The 13988-nt window shown below is 44.2% G+C and overlaps 1 protein-coding gene across 6 annotated transcripts in view; it reads left to right on the forward strand.

Annotated features, from left to right (window-relative positions):
* Rbm33 (RNA binding motif protein 33) overlaps positions 1-5853 on the forward strand; it is a 106610-nt gene extending 100757 nt beyond the window's left edge. For all 6 annotated transcript variants that reach the window (XM_003469779.4, XM_063250828.1, XM_063250829.1 and 3 more), the window contains one exon: positions 103-5853. In XM_003469779.4, the coding sequence (XP_003469827.3) occupies positions 103-151 (49 nt within the window). In that variant the 3' untranslated portion in view covers positions 152-5853. The remainder of the gene's footprint in view (positions 1-102) is intronic.
* The last annotated feature ends 8135 nt before the right edge of the window (positions 5854-13988 follow it).

Genomic DNA, 13988 nt, shown 5'->3' on the forward strand with positions numbered 1-13988 from the left:
AGATGTTAATCCTGACCCACTGTTCTGCTTCACTTTCTTCCCTTGGTGAGTTGACTGCCAGTGTCTGGAGTTGGTGTTGACTGTTTGTTTAAATTTCCACAGGCACATGATAGATTTGTCCCACATAAATGTGGCCCTGATTGTGGAGTGAGGTCTGACGGGAGAGTCTCGCCTCATCTGCACACATGTGGAATTTCTTCAAGGAAGCTGCCACTTTGGAAGACCCCAGGAGCACAGCCTCTCTGGTCTGAAGTCTGGAACTCTTACCTGGGTGCCAGCCAGTGCCGGTGACTCCGTAGAGCTGGATGACGGGACGTGGCGAGCGAGATGGGTGTTGGGTCGCTTTGCATTCCGTCGTCCACAAGAACTCACTTCTCGTTTCCCTTTGTTTCCAAGTGCTCACAATGCATGTAGGCCCTGTTCTCCATGATCCTGCTGTGTGATTGATCACAGTGACTCAGTCAGGAGAGAACATTACGTCACAGGTTCTGAGTATTTTTCATAGCAAAGAATATTTGATAATGGTTGCACTTATCTTCAGTGCAGGCTAGAAAGGAGTATCTCACCTAAGCTTCACCAGGGTTGTCTCCTCACCCCTCACAAGGCTCTGGTGAAACCATAGTTAAAATTTGGGTGATTATCAATTGACACGCACATAGCCTGGAAAGCCAGGTGTGAGTGGGTGGTTGGGATGGTGCCAATGGAATGGCCATTCTGCTTCTCGTAGATCTCTCCAAAGTGCCCACTGCGCGTTCCTGGCTCCCAGGGGAACTCCCACCTGTCCATGCTCTCTCAGACAGGCACAGTGCTGGCAGACACAGGATGCCCCCAGCCCCTGGAGGGCCTGATTTCTTGCCCTGCAAGGTGAGGCACTGTTGCGGGATAACCAGACCTACTTAGGTTTTCTTCTTTTTCAGTGCAGCCCCAGGTGGTGTGTTTGTGTCACTGCCTCAGTGACATGCACTACCATTGCTTTGATTGCCTTTTTGCCTTGAGGGCCTTTGAGCAGCGACTTCATTGTTGTTTAGGGGCTTGAGGGTTTGCTCTGGCTTGCCATCCTCTACACCCATGTGTAGGGTAAGGCTGTCTCACGGGGATATCTGTTCGGGTAGGTTCTGCAGGGAGACCCTGTCTTCACAAAGCATCTTCTGTGGAAGTCCTTGCTGGGCACTCACTGGAAAGTGCCTTACTGGGTTTCTGCCCAGGAGTTTCACTAATAGAGTAAGTCCAGAGTGGGCCTGAACTGTTTGACCAGGCATCCCAAGGCACACTCAGACTTTATAGCTGTGCGTCACACCTGTGATTCGTGTCACATTGTTAGCAGAGCTGAGGGGCATAGAAGCCCATTGTCACTTGCTGCCTCTGGTTAAGCCAGTGAGGACCAGCCTAAGCCTCAGTGCTCTCCAGAATGCCCCATGGTAGCTAAGGCAACAAGAGGGAGCTCTGGTTTCCGAGGCTGCAGTTTTATATTCCATTTTCAAATTAAGTTGCCAGTGCCAAGAACTGGAGAGGAGTATTCAGGCCCTGTCAGTCTCTGTGTAGCATTGATTGTGAGTTGGCATCATATGCCTAGGAGGGACACTGGGAAGTGCAGGAGGTTGTTGGGATTCTGGAAACTGGCATTCACCAGCTGTCCTGGCAGACCCTGCCCTGGAGTCTGCTTCTGTTCCAGAAGTCTCTGCCTGGCCTTGTCAGAGCCATCACTGTCCACTCGTCAGTTAGGTGCAGGTGTGTCCACACAGGAGGAGTGCAGTCTGCATGGCCTAGTCCTCAGAACTTCACTGAAGTAATGGCTTCGATAGCTTTTGAGCTCTGGTTCAGAGAGATCCTGACCACTAAGGACCTGCCGCGTCATAGGAAGCCTTATTTTATCATCCAGGATTTAGGGTACAATAAAATGAGTTTAACTGTTTTTTTTTTTTTTTTTTTTAAACCAGTTTTCTTAAATAGTCTGCTATGCTTTTGAAGCCTAGATCTGCACCTCGTCTCTGGGAAATTAGTAGGAATTGAAGCATGGATGTAAGTGTTGACAGAACAAATCCTGTTGGGTGCCATGGTTTAAGACAGGCTGCAGGCCCCTCCACAGTCAGCTTTGGCCTTGGCTGAGAATGACGGGTTCCCAGGAGCACATGTGTCCTTTTCCATAGCCATCTATGCGCTCAGACAAGTGTTCTCTTCCTGCATCAGTGGAGGCAGAGGCAGCAGGGCTGTGTGTAAGGGTGGGTAGGGCAGAGGGGCATAGGTACAGACCAGCCTCTCAGTACTCACACCCTGGAGCAGCTCAGCCCGGGGAGGCCAGTGCTGCAGACTTAGTGTCCGTGGAGGAACCACAGCAAAGGAAAGAAGCAGAATTAGAACTGGTACTTCATTTTCAGGTGCACTTGTGGGGAGGTCAGATCTCCACATGCGCCTGAGCCCTGGGGAAGATCTGCTGCAACCATTATCTTTGTTCTTTATCATGCGTTTAAGGTGAGGGGCAGGGCGTTAGCACACTGTGTACATACGGACCTTTTGAAATGACACGTTACTGGAAATGCAGTCTATGCGACAACATCTTAGCTATTTGTTAGTTCTTCTGTGTTGTCTTATCAAAGTTTAATGGAGACACTTCCATAATTGTTTACGTGTTTGTGTGTACATTCAATTTTTATAAAGATGGTAGTAAGTCAATTCATTTATCCTCATCTGTGTATTATTTGTTCACAAATTCAAGAAACATAAAGCCAGTAAATGCAAGTAGATCTCAGGAGATGAATCCACAGGTGATTATATGTAGTCAAGTAACTTCTCTTCCTTTTGCATTGTTTATTTTGTCTGTAATGTAAGTTCACCCAGCTGTTGACCTGGACATAGCTTTGCATTACCCTCGGCCTGGCCACATTTGTTAAGTCCTAGCCTGATCTTCTTCTCAAAAGTAAATCTCATTCATTCCTTCTTTGCAAAAGAAATGTGGCAGTTGCCCGGTGTCCTGATTAGGCAGCTTCCTGTGTAAGCCTTGCGCTCACACCTCAGCCTCACCAAGAGGAAAGGGGATGGGGTGGGAGTGGAGATGCTTTGGCCATCAGTACTTACGTCCTTAACAGTCTGTGTAACGGTCCTCTGTGAACGGCTGCTTGAGTTCCCTGCAGGCCCTCTGCTGAGTTGTGACAGTGTCGGTCCTGTTCCCAGCCTTCTGCCCGGTGCTGCAGACAGAGCTCTGCTGCTCAGGGATGCTGGTGAGGAGCTGGCATGGAGGGCAGGTAGAGTCAGGGACAGTAGCTAGGAGAGGAGCTCTCCGTCAGGGACAGGTAATATAGGTTAGGCCAAGGGGCCTTTCTCCAAGGACTGGGGTTAAGAGCCTATCCCTTTTTTCTTTCACCTTTTTTTTTTTCCCCCCGTTTGTTTTTGGTGATTCTCTTTGGTTTTATTGGGAAGGTAAACTCAGCTCATGGACTGTTGGACAGAGGTGAGCTAGGCAGGCCCCAGTGACTTGATTGCACAAGCCCATGGAGGTCTGTGTAATGCTGGGTGTTGTTCTTGGTTATCCTCCAGCTCTCTGTCCATAGGAGATGAAATGCCCAGGGATCAAGGAGCACCTCTATGGGGCCCATGCAGGATGGCTCTCAGCTTTAACTGAGTTGCCGCTGCCCTGTGCAGGAATCCTGTTTGTTTTCCTACATGTAGGGCTCAGTCCTGCACACAGTCCCTGTTAGACACTCAGTCCAAAGCTCCTTCAGGACTCTGCAGCCGCTTCCTGCCTTGTCTACTTGAAGCAGAAGGTGGAATGTGGGGATAGTACTGGTGGCTGAGACTGTGTGGGAACTGCTCTGGAAGGGAAGGGACCAGGGTGTGCAGGAGAGAAGGAGCTGGGTCTCCCCGTCAAGGGAGCTGCAGGAGCTTAGGTCAGGTACGGGAACTTTGCATATTGTGTTCAGTGAGCATCTGAGTTGATGTTTTCAGCTGTTTTAAATTCTGTAAATAAAGTTTTACTTTGACATTTTTAACTATGAACTCTGAAAAGGCATTTAGCCTTAATTTAATATTAAATCCTAAGGATTTTGTGTAAGGTTTTTTTGCAACCTGTTTAGTTCTTGTCATTGAAAATGCCTAACTTCTTAGGTACATGAGCCCATGGTGTTGTGTACCGGAGTGAAAGCAAACCACTGATTCATATTGGATCCCCAGGTACGCCACCTTCTGGTGGCACACAGTTCCATGCTTGCTGTGACCTGCCTTCTCTAGAGACTGTCATACATACCTCAACTCTCCTTCCGTCGTGTCTTGTAGGAAAGTTTTTAAGCAAGATGGGCTGACAGAACAGGCGCATGTAGTGAGAAACTTCTCAAGTACTTGCTTTTTCCTTTTTCTTCTGACAAACTAAAACAGAGATCTTTGTGTTGTTGTTCTGCTTGGTTTCATTTTACTAACTAAAAAGTTTGAGAAAAATGCAGATTCTTTAGAAAGAAGCAGCTTGCAGATTTTTATTTGCTATGTCCCACACATTGGATAAGCAGACAGGCACTAGGTTCATCCTGCTGTGTTTGACAGATTCATATGTTGAAGAAAGGAGTCTTCTGGACTGTTTTTACATGATTCTCTCCTAAACTAATTTTTATTTTAAGGTCAGATATAGTGGGAGCTGATTTTAAAAGACTGCTTGAATCTTCTGCATTCTATGCTATTTTCTTAGCGTATATAATATTTAAAAATAACACGTACACACAGTGATGCTGTCAGCAGAGGAACAAAGTAACCACCTGTTTTTATAATTCTGCTTTTGCTTTTCGCAGGTGTGGGATCCAGAATGCTTTGCCTCTGTGAGAGTTTTGACTTCTAGGCTTTAATTACATTTAATTTGCAGGTGCAGCAGTGACAAAGCACGAAGTCTGATGTCTTTTCTTTTTGAGCTTGCTCTTGGCTTGTTGGCTGTGTCTGTTTTCTTCTGGCTGCTGCTGTTCTGTCTTGGGCTGCACTTCCACAGGGAGTGGGAGCCCTTCCTTCCTCCCCCATTCCTCTTTCCTGATTCCCGCCCCCCCCCACACACACACACCGGATGCTCCTTTCCCTCCTGAGGTGCTGCTGTGGTCCCGCTCCCCTCCTCCCGCTCTCCTGGCTTCCTCCTCACCCTGTCCTGTCTTCAGCCCAACATACAGGACTCACTCTGACCGAGCACAATGTTTTGAATGTCTCTGCACTGTGTCCTGACTTGCTTTCTCTAACCCTTTGCTTTAACAGGTATCTGCCCATGATTTATTCCTCCAGGTCTCTGATTGGAGAGAATAACTTCTTGATCTGTTATTTTGCAGTTTGGCTCTGTAGGAGTGTGGGGCGACTGAAAGATGCCAGCATTCTGCAGCTGTGGTTGGCCGTGCATTAACCACCCCTTCTCTGTTCTTGTCCTCTGCCTTCACAGGGCCTGGGGCGTGGGTCAGTGTAGTGGTAGTGTGCCTCTCATTCCACTTGGAAGCGATGGCCGTGTGGCCGTGTCACTGCCCTTGCTGACGGTGGCCTCCTAATGCAGTATGCGCCTCGTGGCTGCGCCAGGTGCAGCGTGGAGCTGCGTTTGTTGGGAATGCACTGACTGGAAACCAAGGGATGGCTGACTGGCTCTTCTGGGTTTGATCGGCTTCCTGTTCTCTGCCACTCACGCTCGTCTGCTCTGTGGGAATGATGTTGCTGTGTTTACCCCATTTTCCCTTTGCGTTAACCCCAGTGGAATTTTTCCAGGACTGTTTGTGAAGAATAGTAGTGATATAGGTGAACAGACAATGTATTGTTACATGTATGATTTGTGTGATTTCATCCTGAAAGATGTGTTTGCCCTATATTGTATCTTGCAAGATGTGTTAATAAAGTCTCGCAGTGTCTCCTCTGGCCCCGGCTCTCATTTTATCCCAGGTCCGTCCGTACCTCAGGACACTTTTATGCACTGCTGCCCCTGGAAGGGAGAGTGGATTGCTCCTGAGGCCTAGGCTGTGGCCCAGATGTCTGATGAATGGACCCACATGAGATCCAGGGAACAGCTTGTCTTGTCCCCAGTCACGTGGCACGTGCCTAGGAACTGGCCACACAGGGCTAGAGTATGTTGTTTTGTTGAGACTGGCTGGTGGCACTAGAGTCTCTTAAATTTTTGAAAGCGTTTACAAATATTTGTTACTATTTCAACACTGATGAAAAAGCCTGAGAATGCTGAAAATCAGTCATGCATACTGCACCCTGCCACCTGCATACTGCTCGCTGCCACACTTGGGTTTTTATCCTGTGCAGGTCTTATTTGAGAAGCTGAAAGCCATGGCGACCACTTTCTGCTTAATGCCTCATAAGCCTTTTTCATATTGCTCTAACTTGCTCGCAGTTTGGGGCTTTGGTTTGAAAATAACTGAAAGTCACAGCAGCTCTGCCTCCAGGAAGCTCCATTGACAAAAGCATATAAGTAACTAGCCCTGTACCAGTGCAGTGGCCCTCCCACCTGTTGCTGCTTCTGCATAGCGGTGCACTTCCCTCTGTCCCAAGACCTCAGTGGGAGATGCTCAGCTCATGTGACCTGGGCCACCAGTACTCTGTGACAGTGCTTAGGCCAGCAGCAGTGGGTGGCACATGGCACTACAGGGTCTGGACCAGCCCCTTACCAGCTGTGCCCGTCTTGAGCCTCAGAGCCAATGAAGGTACAGGGGAGGTACCCAGCACCCACCCTGGGCATCCCACAGGCTCAGCTCTGGCCTGTGCCCATGTCAGGGCCGGGACCCAGCGTACCTTTGAGGTCAGGAGGGGAAGCACAGCACCTCTTGGTACAGCAGGATTTTAATCCCATGATAGAGCAAGGATGAGCAGTGAGGGGGTGATGCCTGGAGTTTCCACCTTACCTTGTAGTCATGCCCATACTGCTGAGGGGTAGCAGCTCCACTGTCTGAACAATACCTTCTTCTAGTAAAGCTCAGACACTTCAGATTCATCCGTGAAAATATTTAATAAGATCTTGATTCTTGCCAGGGATTTAGCTCAGTGGCTTAAGCGCCTGCCTGGCAAGCACAAGGTCATGAGTTTGATCCCTGGTACCAAAAAAAAAAAAAAAAAACTAGTAAAAGACAAACCAGTCGGTAAGGGAAAAGGAGAAAGCACAAAACAGATGCCAATGGGGAATGACCATTTAGAAAAAGGACTCTTTATAATGTAGGAGAATGCAGTACCCGTCTGTGGTCCTAAGGCAGTGAGCACATTCACAGTGCCGTGAGCTCATCCCCACTGACCATCCATGAGCGGAACTCTGCCCCGTTTACAGTAGCTCCCATTCCCCCCCAGCAACTGCCATTTCACCTCTGGTTGTACCTCATGGGCTTGGGATATAGCTCAGTGCAAAGGCCCTGGGTTCATCTGGTAGTACCACATGTGCATGGGCACGCATGCACAGAGACACACAGCCAGGCAGGAAGCAACAGACAGAGAAACATATTTGTTAAACACTAACATACTTAGCAAAGGGAAACTGGGGAAGTATTTTAATTCATGGAGTGACTCTACTGCTCCAAGCAGGAGTCCACTGATCATTCTTTATGAGCAAACACACAGCACCCTTCTAGCTAAGTATTTCAAATATTCATAAACCGAAGCTAGTAGGATATTGAAAGAACAACAGATGCGGTGGACCACCTCTGTAATCCCAGCACTCTCGGTGGCTGGGCTAGCAAGAGTACCAAGTTTATGCCTGGCACATGCAACGCAGCCACCTAGCGAGAACTCAAACTAAGAAATAAAAAAGGGCTGGAGACAGCTCATCACAAACGCCCTGGGTTCAAGCCCCACTACCACAAGACAGACAAAAAGACACAACACAAAGAGGTTTTATATCAGATCCGCAGGACCGAAGTACATAAAGTATACAAAAGACAAACCATTTCATATAGATGGAAAAAGGATCGATCACTCCACAAGGATGCCTAAATTAGCTCTCCAGTAGGAAGAAGGAAAAAACACTTCCTTTCTAAGTGTGTCCGTGTGCACGCATCAACCTTGCTCAGATTAAATCATTCTGTTTTTTTTAAATCAGATAATGTATTCAGATGTAAATCTAAGTCACATGCTGAAAAATACAAATGAAAAAATTATGTTTGATAGGACTCTCTAAGCACGTTACCCAAGTCAGAATTAAACACAAAATTTGACTAGGTTATATACAGAAATTATCCCAAAGCAGAAAACCTCATAAAGCAAAGTTCTGGCAAAGTGGAAAGATACTTGTAATGCACAGATTGGGCTACAGTCTATATAACCGAATATTTATAAGGCAGCAGTTGGGCTAAGACTATGATTTTGTTTTGTTTTATTTTGTTTCTGTTTTGTTGAGACAGGCTGTCCTCTTGCCCAGGCCGCTCTCCAACTCCTCAGCTCAAGGTGCCCTCTTCCTTTGGTCTCCCAAGTAGCTGGGACTCCAGACCCACAACCATGCCTACTTCAACAACATGGATTTTTTTTTTTTTTTTCTGGTCTTTTTCTTTGTTTGAGGATCTCATTATGTAGTTCAGGCTGCCCTTGAGCTCACTTTGTAGCCCAGGCTGGCCTCAAACTTGCAACGATCCTCCTGCCTCAGCTTCCCGAGTGCTGGGATTATAGGTATGAACAGCCATACCTGGCTAGCAACAAGGATTCCAATGCTAGAAGGAACTGAGAAGAATACCTGGTCTACACTAAGCGTAATACATGTCAGCTGGTGTTTGTGATGCTTAAAACAACATAGACCTATGGTGAATAAGTATTCAAAAGAAGTCCAACTGAAAAGTAGTTAAAAAGCTGGGCGAGATGATGCATGTCTACAATCCTGCCTCAGCCTCTGAGGAGGTGAACACCACTTTTATTGTGTAATACACTGAAAAATCAAAAATCAAATTTTCTAGAGGACTGCAGATTTTCTGTTGGTGGAACCTATGTGCCCTAAGGTATACAAAAGTGACACTAGCTGTGGTCATTGTTATTGTGCACATAAGTCTTATAGCATCCCCAGATGATTCATTTAAAAAGATAAAAGAGTATTTTAAGGCTTTTTTCCCTTTTATGGTGCTGGGGATGGAAACCAGGTCCTCCTACATGCCAGGCAAGAGCACTACCACTAAACTACATCGTTAGTCCTTAGCATCACACTGGTTATCTAAAAATTAAAAGTAATGATGACAAACGGTTTTGTGCTAGAATTTTAAATCTCTAAACTCAATGTTGTTGTTTCTTATTTTACTTTCAGAAATGGGGATATCTAGAAAGGAAGCCTTAGAAACTGCAAATTACAAGATAAGAATGTCTCACAAATAGACCAAGATTTGCTGATACATCTGGTACTTTAGGCAGGAAGTAAATATCATTGGACAGTTTCCAGCAAGCTCATACCAAGACTTCATAGTTACCTTCTATTTACCACTACATAATATGGGAATGGAGTACCCTTAATGAAAACAATTGAAATTTGTGGTGCACTGGGTATTGGAGAAACACAATCATGGTATACTAAGATGTTCCTTTCTTCGAGATCATGAGTTTGATTCCTGGTACAAGAAAAAAAAACTGTCCCTGTTTAAAGATGGGTTTAACAATAATACTTTTTGTAAGAATTTTGTGTTGTGAGTTTATAGTCATAAGACCAAAAAAAAGGCTTTGTATTGCTCTATGACTCTTAATCATATGTGCATCAAACAAAAACCAGCTTCTTAGTAAAAATGCTTATTTTGCAATGTTTCACTGTGCTCACTAGGATAAACCAGCAGTATCCTGCTTCATTAATTCACTCCCAAGAACATATTTTAAAGTCAAACTCTTGAGAGGGGTATCATTCCCAGAACCCTGAAATCTACAGAATTTCATTATCCACTATTGTGATCCCAAATGCTGAATACTATAATACCTTTTCAATCTTCCTCACAATCCAAAAAGTTGTATTTGTAAACCCACTGAGATATTATTGGAATCCTAGCAAGTTAATTCCAATTTACCACCTCCAATGCAACCCACGGTGAGAGTAAAATCACCAAGACATATTCAAAGATAAGGACAGCCAAGGGCTCCTAAACCTGATCCCAGTGAGGATATGTGGACAAAGGCCCTGATCCACGGCTTCTCCCAGAATTTATCATCTTGTGAAGAAGGGGAAGGCTTGAGGATGAGGGACAGTGAGGATGGCAGGAACTACTGAGTAACTTGAGCTGGCTAACCAGGTAGGGAGAAAAGCATCTTAGCAAAATACAAGGAGAATGACGTGCAGAAGGATCAAGCTGCATCATTCAATTAAGGTAGCAATTGAATTGCTTTTGGAGGCTGTTGCTTCAATTTTTGATATGTAAATTTGTGCCCTGGGGACTTATATCCTCTTTATTTAGAGGCTCATACCCAGTTGACATTCCTGGAGCTGACTGGCTCTGCCATCCTGCCATGCTCATATCTTAGAATAGCCCCAAAGATTACATATCAGTACTTCAGCTGGCCTTATTTGCATTGCTTAGAGCCAACTGAAGGGACAAGAGCTTGTTCTGTACATATCAGAATATGGAAAGAAGACCTCAATTTAACTAATGTTCTGCATTCAAGGAAAGGTACCCATGTACCCTACTACATGGACAGTCCACTACTAGTCCACTACTTTAATTGTAGTTTTCCTCTTTAGATACTTCCCTAAGCCCCAAGGAGACTTAGCCATCTCTGTTTCCTTAGGAGTATGTTTGTGTTAGTAAAACGTTTTCACTGGTACCTAGCTAGTTAATATTTGGGTTTCTTTTCTTTCTTTTTTTTTTTTTTTTTTTGTCTTTTTGGGGCAAGGTCTTGCTATGCAGTGGCTGGCCTTCGGCTCACTTTATAGCCCAGGCTGGTCTTAAACTCCCAGCAATCCTCCTGCTCAGCCTCTCAAATGCTGGGATTATAGGAGTGTGCCACCATGCGCCCAGCCTTTACTTATTTTTTTGACAGTGTGCAATTGGCAAAAGATGTCCAAAAACCCAAATATTTTAGAGAAGTGGCAGCTGAGCTGTTTTCACTGATAGGGAAGTTTTATCGTTGATGGCATGGTAGCCCTTGCTACTACCTGCATTCAGCACATTCAGCTCGTAGCAGGAACACATTTGGGAGAAAATGGTCCTTTTTTTTCCATATAACAAAATAAAAATAACAATGTATTAGTGTATCATTATTTTACCTCTGTTACAAAATGAGGAATGCCAAAATGATCTAAATGCATTCAGTATATTGACTCCCACATTAAGTTTGCAAAAAACCAAACATACCTTTGAAAACAACATCTAGAGATGTCTGGATTTTTTTTTTTTTTTTTGTCTTTTTATCGGTACCAGGGATCGAACTCAGGACTGCCTGCTTGCAAGGCAGGTGCTTATGCTGCTGAGCTAAATCCCCAACCTGAGATGTCTGGAATATTAAGCTGGTTGACCTTTGGAGCTTTGAATGGTAAATAATTTACCTAATAGCTGCATGAATTTTATCATTCAAGAGTTTTGGAAGTTTATTTATTTGCCTTTTGGTGATTGTTAGTGTGGAAATAAACTGACTTTAAACAATTTAAATGTTTTATTTTTTCCTGTACTTGTGTTTGAACCCTAGGGTACTATACTTCTGACCAACATCCCCAACCCTGTTTTTATGTTTTTGAGACAGGGTCTGGTTATGTCACTAAGTTGCCTAGGGTGGGCTTCAACTCACAGTCCTACCTCAGCCTCATAAGAGTGTTAGAATTACAGGCATGTGTGGGAGTCAACACTAAAGATCAGTTTATAAACTCTTTGTATCTAAACCTTAGATGTGACTTATCCTGAAGGATCAGCTAAGGACTCTGCAGATAGAGTATGGTAAGACTTGGAGGGAGGCCATAGCCTTGCAGCTGCAGGATGTAGGCACATTTTCTGTGCTGTGCCCAAGTCTATAAACTCGAGCCTATCAGCCCAGTCCCCAATGCTATCAGCTCAAGTGTAATGTTCTTTTATCAAACTGTCTTTGGGACTTTCTAAAAATGTCTTCATTCTCTTTATGTACTTAAGGCAGAATATCCCTTAATAAACAGAGTGGTCATCAGCCCACCTCTTTGCATTGAGGAATCTAGAAGGAAATTGTTTATTGAAAGGTCCTTGCCCTGGTATAAATTACTGTCCAGTGATGGCAATGGTCTAACATGGCAGAAGACTAAAATGGGAATGCTTATCACTTCCTGCTTTTCTTCAACCCTAATTGCAACTCCTCTTCCTGTTTGCATGCATAGAGAATTCCTCATATGTCATCAATATCCACCCCCCACGCCACTTCAATCAGAGATCATGTAATTCTCTGCCTCTCTCTCTGGTCATACTCCTTAGCGCGTCCTCAACTCAATAAACCTGTTCATTTTGTACTTCTGCTTGTCTATTGTGCCAGAATACTCTAACATTTATTACACTAGTGGGCTAGTGAGATCAAGTCCAAATCATTAGCAAAGAGCAAGCTTTTTTTTTTTTTTTTGGTACTCACAATCTCACACTCACAGGCAAGCACCTGAGCCACTGAGCTAAATCTTCAGCCCAAAGAGTCAGCTTTGAGTCCAGTTTAAATATAATTTATAAGCAGGAAGCACAAGACATTACATGATTGGTTACTTGGATTGAATTAAGTCATTTATTGTCAGGAAAACTAACTCTAAATATATATATTTAAAAGGAATTATTTATCATAGCATATAGGAACATCCTGGGGATGAGGGAAGGGGGATCAAGTGGAGCAAGCAGAGTTAAAAAGTATCTTTGATGCGTTAGTTCACCCCAACCAAAGTTAGAAGCAGTATTGGGGTTTTTTTTTGTTTGTTTGTTTTTTGTTTTTTTTGGTACCAGTAATCAAAGTCACTACTTTGCACTTTGCCAGGCAGGAACTGTGCAGCTGAGCCATATCTCCAGCCCTCTTTTTCTTTCTTTTTAAAAATTCTGATAAAATGTACACAGAATGTACTATTTTTATCATTTTTTTCCATTTAGTTTTTCTTCTAGATTGTTTGTTTGTTTGTTTGTTGTGATACTGGGGACTAAATCTTGAACCTTTACATTGAACTATATTTTTTTTTATTTTGGGACAGGGCCTAGCTAACTTGCTCACTTGCCTAGACTGGGTTTAAAGTTCCCATCCTTTTGCCTTGGGCTGCCAGAGTGATGGATTACAGATTATAGACCTATGCCACTATACTCAGTTATATATATATATATATATATATATATATATATATATATATATTTAAACAAGATCTGTCTATGTAATAAGTGATGCCCTCAAACTCACAGCCAGCCTCCTGCTTCAGGTCTCCCTAGTGCTGGGATTACAGGTGTGCACCACCACAGTTCATTGTTTGTACCATTTTAAAGCATAGAGTTGAATGCCATTGTAGGGAGTTGTTGAAGCTGGAGATTTATTACATGTGCCTGGCTAAGGCAAGGCCAGCCCTGAAAAAACAGAAAGCCCAAAATAAACGCGGTAAACAAGCTGTTCCAGCACCAAGAAGGCAAGGGACCTGGGGCTCAGGCCAGCCAGGCAAGCAAGTTACTAGGCAGCAGCATTGAAATTGACGTTCTTCTTTGGCCAGTATAAATAAAGGCTTATTTTTGTGGTTGAGCACTTCTTTCTCTCCCATCAGCAGAGTAAGGGCTTCACCTGACCCCAGCTTTGTCTCTTCTTTATTTTCTCATCCTCTCAGGGCCCTTTACTCCAAGAACTTCAAGAGCCACATAGGTTGCAGCATGGCATTAAGTACAGTCATGCACCCTTAATGATAGAGATACATGCTAAGAAAAGTGTTAGCTAATTTTGTCACTGTGCAAACATAAGAGAGATTCAATGGCAGTAAGTTATGGAAGAGCTTTCCTGTTTAAAATGTTTCAAAACCCAAATAGGTCAATAGTCTGCAAAGTTCCTTACACTTCTGTAAACAGGTTTGTACTAGAGGCACAAGCTATATGCAGGCTCTTGCTGTTTCCGGTTTGTTCCCATATTCATTAAGTTCCACTTGCTTACAAAAG

Source organism: Cavia porcellus, unplaced genomic scaffold (genome assembly GCF_034190915.1).
Source record: "Cavia porcellus strain 051 isolate PalLab524CR breed Dunkin Hartley unplaced genomic scaffold, mCavPor4.1 scaffold_6, whole genome shotgun sequence".
NCBI lineage: Eukaryota > Metazoa > Chordata > Mammalia > Rodentia > Caviidae > Cavia > Cavia porcellus.